Raw genomic sequence first — 13393 nt, forward strand, 5'->3', positions numbered from 1 at the left:
ATGACAAAACACACTAAAGCCCCCACTTACACACAAGAAACGCATTCACGTTAGTACACACACGCACACGCACACACACACACACACACACACATTCCTTTGCCTCCACAGACCATTACTGGAGCTTTGGCACAACGCTGTGCGTGTCTGTAACTGTAACGAATGTCTCCATCTTTTTTAATCAGCCTGATCTGGGCTCAGCAATCACAAACACACCCCCACCACCACACCCAAGGCAAGGCTGGCCGCTCCCCTACTGCGTCGCCTTTGAACGAGACCCTGGCAATGCTGTGCCTGCGCCTCTGTCACTGTTTGTTCTTATCACAGAACGCAGTCAGTGAAAACAGCTTCAGGAACATATGAAGTTTTAAAAGAGGCCGTTTCCTTGTCCTTGTTTTTTTCCCCTGGCGAGACTCTTTTATCTCCTCATGAGAGCAACAGCATGTGTGCGTAAATAGCATCGAACATCAAGCAGGCAGGCGCACACACACACACACACACACTCTCACACACACACATGCATTGGCAAACACATGATAGAGCATTTCACTTTATGATTTGCTGATCAAAAAGCTTTGGATGAAGCTGGACCTGGGCTGCCTAATGGGGTGTAGGTACAGTAGTGCCCTCCTACTCTTCACCCGTTTACTGACTCTACAGGATGTCCTCTGGTCCTCTGTTCAGTCCTCTTGATCATACACATTCACACACATTTCATGTAACTAACTGCAGTGTGATGTGTGGGTCATGTCACCCATGAGGTTTATTCAGCATTACTGGCTATAGCCACCTGTGTCAGGGGATTGGCGAAGCAGGAGGGCTCATGTTTGGAGAAACTACAGAGAATCACTTATTACCATCCAGTGGCTTCGGGAGGAACTGCAAGATCCAAGAACAATCACATCACACTCACCGCAGTGAGCCTTTGGATGGGTTTCATTGCAAATCTCCCTGGCCCCAAATCTGCTTTAAAGTTATTTCTCAAATACACATTTACTTGCTGACAGAGTATTTATGCGTTCTTGTTGAGGGCTTTAATTAAACTGTCACAACTCACAACACTAAATGTCAATGCTGCGCGGAACAATGCTTAAATAAACAGTCTGAATCAGAAAATCTTAAAAAAAGCGAAGTAATAATACATTGTCCACCATTAGTTTTCAGATAAAGGGCTGACTTTAATACATTTTAATTAAAAGTGTCTTTAAATATGGTATAAAAATAAATGAAGAAGAGAGTAACAAAGAATTAACGACTACATAAGACAAGACACAGCCTGTTGTTGGTGGCATCATTTCCATAACATTTTCAATGTGACTTCACAAGTGCGATGGTAAACTGTGCTAAGTTGTGTGATTTTTTTTCTCTCATTTTCCTTAGTGCAACAAACGAAATGCAGATGAAAACAGGTGTCATCTTATGCGTGCCTCGTTAACACCTCCTCTAGTGTGACTATTTCGTTAATCAATATTTGTGATTCTCACAAGAATTAATCTATGCAGATTCTCTTGACTATGATGTTTTTTTGCCTTTTTTTCATCTCTATTTTAAGTTAAGAATGGACAAAGCTGATGTCAAATCCCTCTGATATACATGGAAGGGATTGAGCATCAGACAGCTTCAAAAGGCATTATATCCAAGTTTCAAAATGTCTCCGGAAGTCCAAACAAACACAAAAAATGTTGTCTTCAGATTTACTGAAACAAAACCAGAATAAGGGATGTAGAAAATCAGTCCCTTGGACATGCAACATCTGGTTCGGAGTCCATATTGTCTGTAGGTATGGACCAACCGGATGAGATGGAGAAAAAAGACTGTCCTTGTCCAGTGGCTTCAGAGTCTCTGGGTTTTCAGCTTGACGACACAAGAGCAGCTCACCTTTTGGAGGTGAGAGATTTCCCCTGAGAGACAGAGGAGAGAGAGAGAGAGAGAGAGAGAAAGAAAGAAAGAAAGAGATTACTGAGCAGAAATGTCTCATATTGAACATGATGTTACAGGTTGGGTAGTAGTAAGCAATGGATGGATTAAGCATGTTGATGACTTGGCCTATAAGCGATTAGAAAAACTATGCATAATAAAAACATAATGGCTAGAAAAGGCTTCTCTCTCTATAGTATAGGCTGAAATGATAACATAGCTCATGTTTAATACTGTAGGTAACAACAACACGACACACACACTTAAGCATGATATTGATTAAAGGAGCACAATTATAGAACAATTAAGCCTAATTTCACCAGTCAACACACACACACACACACACACACACACACACACACACACAGAAAGAGAAACATTCAATATACCATCTCTGCAGTAATTGTTTTTGAGAAGCAATGCCTACAGTACCAATTTCCAATGATATCAATATAACCATTTTATATGAATTATGAATTAGTATCTGAATGTATAGGACACATAAGATCCCTGGAGAAGATGTAGCCTATCATTCCACAGCAATAGCACATGCTGTTATGGAGAAAGCGTTATACACACACACACACACACACACCGCTACATACAGTACAGAAGAGATACAATGGAGAATGCCACCACGATACACATGCAGCATGAGGACAGAGCGGAGGCGTGTTGGGCACTAACCACTGGTCATATTACCTGGAAGCAAATATCCCTCAAAACAAGTTCTTACTTTTCTGTGGACAAGGAGAGAGTAAAGAAAAATAAGAGGGAGACATTTTGGCGAGGGAGTGACTTTCGAGAAGCCAAAATGTGTAACAAGCAAGAGAAAAAGGGAACTCTAGAAAAGTGCATCTGTCTACTCAAGTGACTACTCGAATCCTCACCTGAGCACGTGCAAGCTAAACCCAGCTGGCACAGCTGACAAATGCACTGTTTTCGTCTTGTAATGACTCAAATAAATTACAAGAGCCCAAGTTCAATCTTCTTGATTCATAATTTCAGATAAATTATGCAAATTAGACCCTACTGGAAACAAATTGTCATGGGGATGAAACCTGCTAAAGAGACACTTCACTCCCACCCAGAGGGAACCCTGTGAACTCACTTAACATTGAACTGGTGAATGAGGTCTGCAAATGCATTGTTATGGTTTTTGTCATCAAGCAATTTCATTTAGAAGAAGCAAGCAACATCAAAGACCAGAGTCGAGGAGGGAAGAGGAGAGGAGAGGAGAGGAGAGGAGAGGACAGGAGAGGAAGAGGAAGTTAACTAGGGTCAGGAGAGGACAAGGCAGAGGAAGACGAGAGAGCAGGGGAGGGACAGGGCTGTTGATTTGAGGAAGTCCTGAAATCAAAAGAGTTTTTAGACTGCCTACACGGACGTGATTGAATGTGACGTCACATGGGGGGTTACGGACGGATAAAGCCCGACGCGGACTTTATCAGACCAAACAGAGCGTCTGATTGGCTGTTCAAACTGACCACACATGGCGAGCGCGTTCCACTTACCACACTGCGTGAGAACTTCTCAAATGAGGTTCTGCGGTCCTGTATGATGGCCGACTTTAACCAACACAAACAAGAGAGAAAAGAAGCAAAAGCAACCGAAAGAACAGACAGAAAACAGAAAAAAGAAAAGAAAAGAAGAGAGGAGAAGCCAGAAAGAAAAAGAAAAGACTGCTGAAACAAAGGAGTGTGTGATGGCGGAGACAGTGTGTGGGAGTCCGTACTACAACTGATAACAGTCGACTGACTTCAGTGTGCAGCGCTTGTGTGGATGCCAGAATGAATATAATGGAGATGGTCAAATGTCTGTTATCAGTTGCAACAGAGCATTGTACAGGAGAAGAGCACTTTCAAAATGATGCAAATGAACTTGAACATAAAAGCTAATGCGTGGTCAACACAAACAGTGGTCCTTTACCGTCATTCAGATGAAGCCCAGTTAACAAATCACACTGATCCTGATGAGGAACGCTCAGACATTTTACTTCATATATGGGTCTCGCTTACCCCCCCCCCACACACACACACACCTCCCACCTCCCCCCCGCCCAACAGCTATCATTTACACATGAGATGAATGAAGTGAAGGCAAGTTAACTCAGAACTCAGTTTCAAGTCCGACACAGTTTGTCACAGTTTGTCTCTAGAGCACCAGTCACATTCAGACATTCCCTCCATGCTAAGAATGGCACATGTGAAAGAAAGAGCGCAGGTAGCACTGGCAGTGAGGTGCTGTGCGGGCAGCCGGCACATGCCCAGCTCCTATGGCAAGATTTCAAGTGTGGCTGGACTTAGAGGCATCGCGCCACCCAGGGGCTTACAGTACGCCACCTTGTGGACGGTCCAGGAGCGGAGCGTGTCTTCAGGCTTACTTGAGAAGGCCACGGTGCCCGTGGGACGGACGGGCGGGCGGGCGGGCGGGCGGTCGGGCAAGCAACCGGACGGACTGGGGGGTCAGATACAGTGCACTTTTGGACTGGGAGCCATTACCTTTTTCTTGGCCTGCAGAAGCTCCTGGTAGGCACTGGATCGGATGAAGCGGCTGTAGGAGTCACTTTTCATCAGCTTATATATGTGCTCCTGAGGAGAGGTGGGGTGGGACAACACAAGTGGACACACACACACACACACACACACACACACACACACACACAAATTCATGAACGTATACCATCCTCATAGCAAAAAATGTCTGAAGGTGCCTACATTTTAAAATGTATAATCTCTATCACCTTTAAAGTACTTTTATTCTCAGATCACTTTTAAACCTTAATGTTATATATATATCAACATTCTGGAATTCAATACAGTATCTATCTATCTATCTATCTATCTATCTACTGTATCTATCTATCTAACATCAATGTTATAGGCCTGCATTAGAAAAGTGTCTCCACAGGCCTGGAATCAGCTAACAACAAGCTCAAATCAGTCTTTGCACCTGTGCGTCCTCAAAGGCGTAGCGGCCAGGGTCTTTGACATTCTGAGTGGTCTTGGCGTAGCTCTTGGAGTCCACGTTGATGGCGCTGGCCGCCCCGGACGCCAGGAACTCCTGCCAGATCTCCTGTACCCGCGTGGGCACCTCCCGGATGGGCCTCCTCTTCAACTCCTGCACCGCCAACCAGAACCTGTGTGTGTGTGGCGCAGACTGTGTTATTATGGACAAATCTGCCAGAATTACCTGCACCACTCACACGGGCTGAACATATACACACACACACACACACAGCCGTGTTTCATTAGGTCATTTGATACGATAGAAGGTGTAAACGTCTGGCTTTAACTCGTTTATCATGGAAAACAAGGATAATGACATTCACTGGTGATACTTGTAATTTGATAGTAGTTGATCACGGCCACCAGGGGGAGTAAGAGGAGTAAAGATGAAAATCAGCTCCTGTTTTTTCTGTGTGTGCATGTGCGTGAGCGAGTGTGTGTGTGGGTGTGTGTGTGTGTGTGTGTGTCTGCCTGTTCTCTGTCTGAGCAGGCGTGTTGTATGTGCTCTAGTTACCTCAGGTTTTCTGAGCTGAACTCAGATTCCAGGAACTTCAGGAACTGCTCTCGTCCAGCTGGGTCCTTTAGGACTTCATCGATACCAAAGCCCCAGCGCCGCACTCGCTGCTGGGTAGGCTCCTTACTGTAACACACACACATACACACACATACACACACACACACACACACAAACAGACACAGGCACAGACACAGACAAACGCACACACACACACACACACATACACACACACACACACGCACACACAGACACACACAGACACACACACAGACAGACATACACAGACACACAGACACACACAGACACACACACACAAATAAATAACCACAACCACTGTATGCAACACTGCACTCAATCCCTTAATATCTGGACATACTGTATGCAGTATCCCCATCTCTCTGTGTAATTCCATGCTATCCAGACAGACAGATGCAGACAGACACACAATCACAAATAAATTCCACCACTGCTCGTGTCTGAAGATGGACACTTAATAACTCGCTCTTGGATTATCCCCCAAGGCATGGTTCATAATTAATTCATTTATTTAATATATTATTTACCAGCATCTTTAAATATAACCTATGCACATCTCCATGATATTAATGCAAGTGAGTCAAGGCAGCAGCAACAGATGCAGAGAATTGGTTCTGGCTCTGTGCCATCCAACCACCTTTCAGGATCCTTCACCCATCAATAGGATTAAAGCTTACCACTGCAAAAAAAGCCCCATGCCAAATATCACACACACACACACACACACACACACACACACACACACATACACACACATGTTACACGTATGCACACGTATGCACACACACACACACACACGCCCACACACGGCCACATACACACACACACACACACACATACGCACACACACACACACACACACGCATGCGCACGCACACACACAGACACACTCACACACACATTCACATATCATTCACTCCAGATTAACTTCTGTATGATCATGGAGCCTGTGCTGAATTTTGCATGGCTAAATACTGTCTCATACGCTCTGAGCACACAGCTGGAACACCGAGAAACACAAACACTGGAATAACCATCAGCGTTATTCTTCAAGCACAGCCATCCTGTGTTGACAAATATTTGATTCATATACGTGCAATCTGTCTGATTTCTCTCACTGTTTATCAAAACGGTGACATCTGGAGGTGTGTTGGCGTGTGTGTGTCTGTGTGTGTGTGTGTGTGTGTGTGTGTGTGTGTGTGTGTGTGTGTGTTTGTGTGCATGCACATGTACATGATTGGTAATAGGAGCAGAATCACACCTGGCCTCCAGCTCCCAGAATGTTGCATCATCTGAGATCCAGGGATTTGAGGGGTCGGGAGTGGTGAGGAAGGGGTCGTACTCCACGTACTGCTCTGTGTAACCCAGTAAACTGGAACAGAAGCGCAGAAGCTCATAAAATACACATGAATCAGTGACTCAAAAGAAAACCTGCAAAAAGCGCATTCTTCTAAAGCCACGTCGTCTACCCGACTCCATCGTATCGCAGAATAAAGCACTCCACAACTCCAGTTATTATGCAATAGTGCTACTGAGTGCAGCGAGGCCCTCCACAGTGGTCTTATGGGGCCATTAGCAACAGCGCTCCAGCGCTCTGGAGATGAAGGCATCAGCACGCTAGTAAAGGCCTCGTGCATACTTGCGTCGGTCAACAACGGATAAATGGACTGTCAAAATACAAGAAGGACAAGCTTCGACACGCAAACACGTTTCAAAGCTCTTTTTGGAAATTGTTACAGTTTACAGGTCAAACCGGAAAACCTGTAAAAAATGTAATATTGCCAGATGCAAACGACGAGAGGCTAATCTAGAAATCAATAATAAACAAAACATTTTAACATCATTAAGTAATTAAAGTCGGACTGACCGACCGATCGATCGACAAACAAAGGAGCTCCACTCACCTCTCTGCCACTTTGGACATCTTCAATCGATGCCGGTCTAATTGCGCTTGCCAAAATTTGATCTGAAAAGGCAACGTTAGGGCAACAATGATACTGCATGATTGTCTGGCTGTGGCAACAACTACACCGTATAAGCATCCATATGCATGTTTGCATGTGTGCATGTGTGTTTGTCTGTGCGTGGTCGTGTGTGTGTGTGAGTGTGTGTGTGTGTGTGTGTGTGTGTGTGTGTACTGTACATATATGTGGGCATGGACTCGCCCAGGGGTAAGATGAGAAAATGCTGTAAAGAGCTTTAGAGGAGATTACTCGGTAATTGATCAAAGTGCTTATTAAGGATTTCCGCACTGCCTATGACTCAGCTCGCTGCCTGGAGTTTTATCGTGAGTTTCAGACGTTTGGGATGACTGGTGAAGCCGGTGTGTGTGTGTTTGTGTGTGTGTGTGTGTGTGTGTGAGAGAGAGAGAGAGTGTGTGCGCTTACCTGTTCCTGCAGCTCCTCCACGGTAGGCTGCTTGGCCTCTGGAGCAGGTGTGTGAGTGGGGCTGTGGCTGCGGATGTCATTCTGAAGACCGTATACAGACTGAGGCGGAGCGGCAGCCGCGCATACAGAGAAGCAGACAGGGACACAAACATCGGGGAGAAATAAGACATTAAACATGCATTATGAACATAAAGCTACGAGCAAACGAGATGCAGTTTTGCTGTGAGAATGAAGACCTAATTATACCTCCTGGGCTTCAGTCTTCAGTATGTTGACAGTTACATGTGCTGATTTCTGCTATCTCGTTGCTCTATGGCTCTATCTGCAGACTATCGTGTTGTGAGATTGTGCACTGCACTTGTACCTTTCTTGTTTTGTGGGGATTCTTCATTCTGGAGGATTTCTTTATGTCCACCTCTGTCGTATTCACACACCCTGGCTGTGAATAAGAGAACAGATCACAAGATATGGTTCTACTTTTTCACTTATTTGATTCTTCAAATTCAGTCAAGTCAGCCCTCTACAGTGCTGGGATCATAATATCTCACTGACTGTAATGCAGTAGAGAGGCACTGATCCATGAAACACTTAATGATTGTAAAAATAATTGTCTTCTTTCTTGCAGATGTTTTACATTTACTAACACCTCAGTCAACATCCCCTTTCAAACAACTCTCGTTGGCCCCGTCGTTTCCCTGATGGATATGAATGATATTGAATGTAAATCGGAGCCAATCACCATTCTAATCATCTAATCACACCTTCCTCGGCTGCTACTCTCTACTTCTTAACGATGTCTGCCAGAAACAAGAAATTAGCACTGAAGTATGAAGCTGCAGTCAGGCTGAAAATGAACCAGACATTTCCCTTTTAACACCCTTCAAGCAAAGACTTCCATTTCAACACCCTTCAGGGCAAAGACACGTAATCAAACGACTGTGAAACTACATTTACCATGATGCCTCGGTGCCCACGTAAAGGGGCGGTAAGCTAGAAGAGCGTCAACAGGCGGAATGGGACCGAAGAAACCCTCGAGACCATCTTTTGGTCTCTCCTATATGAAACTCTGCTGATACATTTCATCGACTAGGATGCCTCTCTCATCACTGAAGTCTAAAGAGCACGATTGCCTGACTGGACTCTGGAGAATGGCGCTCAGTGGAGGACTTTAATAGCCTTCAGTCAGCGCTCTGTTAATACGCAGCCAGGTCCCAGCAGTATGTGACATGGGGCTAACGCTCTATTCACTACTGAGAGCATGCTAATGAGAAAGGGCCAAACGAGGACGCTAAACTCATTTCCGCTATGTAAATACGCTTCAGGTTTTCGGGGCTTTCTGTAATCACAGCACTTTTTGTTTGGTGAGTATCTTATTAACGCCCAACAATGAGTTTACAGGGACAGGAAGTCACACTGTCTAATAGTCTAGCCGAGTTCAAAAAGTGATGGGTACATTTTGTTTATTTCTTTCAATACTTTTTATTTCAGCAACAAATATTCATAATGTGAAACAGTCTATCTCTGCTTTGAAAATACAACAATACATGAAAACCCAACGGACTTTGAGGATGTAGATGATTTGTTCCGATTTCACATTATATCTCCATATATTATGGAGATAAATGCAAACAAAAGGCAACAAATAACTTCAGGTCTGAAAATTGGACAGGCTCCCAAATAGTCATATCTCACCTGGCACAGAGGAAGCTATTTATTTTGTATACTGACAGAACTATGCCAGGTTGCGAACAGCCTCTATCTCAATAACTCCACAGTGTGATAGGGGAAATGGATTTGGGTGACAGACATACTCTCAAAAAAACAACAGGAAACAACAAAGAGAGGCAACACAACAAGCAACAGCAGCTGAAGCGAGAAGAAGCGAGCGAGCGTACCACTGGTCTGTGCACATCCCAGAAGGCCCTTTCTTGACTGTCAAGAATTTTCCTCTCAATTTTGTCTCGCTTTTTATCCACTCTAAATGCAGAAGAGGAGGAGAGGGAGAGGGAAAAAGATCAGCTGGCGTTATCTTTTTTTTTACCGACAGACATCCACAAGGCATGTGCACACCCGTTAGATATTAATGAAGGTGTCGTAATTAGACAGAGAGAGTGTGTTCGTCTGCGAGGAGAAGCCGAGAAGCCTTTGGCAGGCCTCATCTCAGCAGGGCCAAAGTACTCACTTTGCTTGTGCTTCGGCTTGCATAAAAATAAACTCCCATTTCCTGGCAAAGGCTCGCTGTAACCTGGCTAAGCTTTCCTGTAAAAAAAAAGAGAGAGAGAGAGAGATTCACGAGCCAGAGCTTAGTTATGACCAGAACTATTCACATCGCACAACAGTTTCATTAACCTACAGTTTGTGGCCACGCTTTTAACTGTATCAGGCCCATCTTGTAAAGTGAGTCGTCCCCCCCTTATGCAAGCCCCCCTCAGCCCTCTGTCCCAACACTGAAGCAGAGCCCTCCAGAGCATGTGCGGTGAGCACTAGTGCACTTGCACAGCTCGGATATCGGATATCACAGCTCTGATTATGAGAGAGAGAGAGAGAGAGAGAGAGAGAGAGAGAGAGAGAGCTCAGGAAGGGGAGAGGAGAGCTTCGAAGGAAAGCAGAGAAGAACTAATGATGAGCAGAGAGACACTGACAGAGAGAGACAGAGTGAGAGCGAGATAGCACGAGAGAGAGAGAGAGAGAAACGAGGGAGAGGGAGAGAGAGAGTGGAAACTCGACAGGAGAGAATGCGATAGTCGGAGGCAGAGAGATGAAGGAGAGGAAGAAGAAGAGGAAGAAAAAGGAGAAGAAAAAGGAGAAAGGCCAAGTCATCTTACAGCCTCATAATCAGCCAGCTCCAGACGTGCTTTATTTTGCATTGTTCTCTTGCACAGGTAAACAGCTGTGAGGGAAGACAGAACGATAGAGAGAGAGAGAGAGGGGAGGGGGAGAAATCGAGAGAGAGAGAGAGAGAAGGAAAGAGAGAGTGAGAAACAGGGAGGAAGAGATGGGATTCTTCATTTCTCACATTCAAAGTGTAGGTGAGGGCTTTCACACATGCTGCCTCTTAAAATAGACAAGGTCAAATACATCTGAGAAGTCATTTAGCACAGGTAAAGAAACACTTCACAGGTAGTCACATCTGTAAGAAAAAATATTTGAAGCAGCATACCTATGTTATAACCTGCGACAGGATCTCACAAAACCCTCTCGACCTGAGTTCCTCCTCTCTAGACTCGCCTCATTCAGAAAACACACCCATTGTGTAAATGGGCCTAGTGAGTGTGTACATTTGTGCATGTCGCCCAGCATGTACTGTACCTAACACCCACCCCCCCAAACACACACACACACACACACACACACACACACACAAACACACACACACACACACACAAACACACACACACACACACAGACACACCTCCTCTGGCCAATCTCCGACCATCTGGAAGGATTTCATTAAGCCTGGTTCATGTTCTCATTACAGGGTGTCATTCTGTGGTGTCACGCCCATCATCTGAGGCAATTAACCGGCCATCGTCACCGCTCGCGCGCGCCTCGTTCATTAAAGCGCCGCGACGCTGCGGAGCGACAGAGGGAGACCAGAGGCTGTGCGGCGTGTGCGCCTAATTATCTTCATTTCGTCTAGGTCTCATTGTTCATTACAGACGTCAGACGAACGCTTCACGACCAATTTCAACCTAAACGCATTTAGGACACTGTCATACTGGCGACGTATACAGGACACACACAATAACACGAATAATGGCCGAACAAACACTGGCCTAAGTGTGTTATCCATGTACACTTTCCTACACAATTGGGAAACCAGAGAGACAAGTGTCATCTTGACCCAACAGCACAATCATTGGAGTTTAATGAGGAATGCAGATACATGGATGGAACCATCTATTATTGAACCTGTCAGTCAATAGGTCAATAAATTGATCAAGTAATCTGGCAACAAAATTGGACCATTTCAATGTCATATTGGCTGCAGAACATATACTGTATATGCTCTGAATTTTGATGGAATTGGGCAAAAAAAGTGAATAGTGATTATTTTCGTACTCACCATAGTCAGTGTTCTCTGGTTCCCAGCAATTTGAAGGCCAGAAGTATGGTGTCTGTGGAGGGACGAGAGCAGTTGCAAGATGGCTGTGCAATGATAGGGCATTTACATGTGCTGAAAATTGTAATGAATTAGATTGAAAATGCCCAACTTTGAAACAAACAGATACACACAGCTTCTGAATAACCATGAGAAACCGCACCATCCATTTGGAACTAATTTCCATTAATTAGATTTCCTCGCATGTGCAACAGTACACACACCCACCCTTGTTATGAGAACTGAAAGGCCAGTAAATATGAATGGCTTTGTTCTAAATGCTTCTTGTCCATGTGAAACCTACTTGAGCTGTTGGGAGGCCCTTTTTGCACAGACCCAGACTAATTCTGGCCTGCTTACCTACAGTACTACCGAGCAGACCTCAGTATGTCTGAGAGAACGTAGAGGTTCCGCTCCGCATACTTATGCTTTAACCCACACAAAAGGAGGGGAGCATATGCAAGAGAGGCCAGAGGCTACCGTGGGTGAGAGGTGACCATGTGGCGTGATGCCCACTGGCCCTCTCTTTTCTCTGGCCTTTTCGTTAGAATGGCACACGGAGCGGGCGTCGCAAATTTGCGCACCTGAAATCTGTAGAAGGTGTTGTCGTCTTTGAGCGTGAGCACGTGATCTGAGATGGGGAAGAAGTATCCGTGTGCGGCCATCAGAGTGCCCAGATGCAGCGCTTCGACTGGAGGAGGGAGAGAGAGAGAGAGAGAGAGAGAGAGAGAGAGAGAGAGAGAGAGAGAGAGAGAGAGAAAAAGAGAGAGAGAGAGAGAGAGAGAGGGGGACATCAGAGACAGACTCTAGCCCACTGCCACACACAAAACACTCTGAGATTTGGAGCATCCTCAGTGGTGAGAGAAAGAACCAAGAAAAAACCGTGACAGCATTGACTTGAACAACAGGAGTTTAATTTTTAATAAGGTCACTTTCCCCTTTCCGTTTCCTCACAACACCCGTGCCACCACCTCCTAGTGCACGCACAGATGCACACACACACACACACACACACACACACACACACACACACAAATAACATACTCTATTTTTATCCTACTTAAACCACGTAAACCCTCCAGCCCCCCACCTCTGTTTGGAACGTACATCAGAGAGCTTAGAATGAATAAATAAAGACATAAATTAATATTTCAGTATATTTACCAGCCACCCTGTGATAGAGTGTGTGGAGGGCCAAAGTGTGGGTGTGCGTGTGTTTGTGGCTGGTGGCATAAAGAGCGCGCTGATCAAGGAGGCAACACCTCTTCAGATTTGCTAGAGTGACACGTCGGTGTCCAATAAGGCTCAGTGGAAGGCTCGCGGAATAAACTGGCTAAAAAGAGAAGCCACCCAGGCACGGCTGTACTGTAGCGACCCTACGGAAGAACTAGGTCTGCGTGTTATTTGAGGAAGCTCGGAATAATTG

General features: G+C 45.1%; 1 protein-coding gene across 1 annotated transcript in view; it reads right to left on the bottom strand.

Moving 5' to 3' along the window:
- Positions 1 to 1176: 1176 nt before the first annotated feature.
- rgs7a (regulator of G protein signaling 7a) overlaps positions 1177 to 13393 on the bottom strand; it is a 40069-nt gene continuing 27852 nt past the window's right edge. Inside the window, exons 5-18 of the mRNA XM_062520113.1 lie at positions 12552 to 12658; positions 11932 to 11983; positions 10691 to 10755; positions 10048 to 10124; positions 9761 to 9842; positions 8230 to 8304; positions 7866 to 7964; positions 7383 to 7444; positions 6740 to 6850; positions 5440 to 5565; positions 4870 to 5056; positions 4419 to 4508; positions 2620 to 2657; positions 1177 to 1901 (exon numbers count right to left, since the gene is read on the bottom strand). Coding sequence (XP_062376097.1) covers positions 2637 to 2657; positions 4419 to 4508; positions 4870 to 5056; positions 5440 to 5565; positions 6740 to 6850; positions 7383 to 7444; positions 7866 to 7964; positions 8230 to 8304; positions 9761 to 9842; positions 10048 to 10124; positions 10691 to 10755; positions 11932 to 11983; positions 12552 to 12658 — 1154 coding nt within the window. The 3' untranslated portion in view covers positions 1177 to 1901; positions 2620 to 2636. The remainder of the gene's footprint in view (positions 1902 to 2619; positions 2658 to 4418; positions 4509 to 4869; positions 5057 to 5439; positions 5566 to 6739; positions 6851 to 7382; positions 7445 to 7865; positions 7965 to 8229; positions 8305 to 9760; positions 9843 to 10047; positions 10125 to 10690; positions 10756 to 11931; positions 11984 to 12551; positions 12659 to 13393) is intronic.

The sequence above is a fragment of the Sardina pilchardus genome, chromosome 18 (genome assembly GCF_963854185.1).
Source record: "Sardina pilchardus chromosome 18, fSarPil1.1, whole genome shotgun sequence".
NCBI classification, from domain to species: domain Eukaryota; kingdom Metazoa; phylum Chordata; class Actinopteri; order Clupeiformes; family Clupeidae; genus Sardina; species Sardina pilchardus.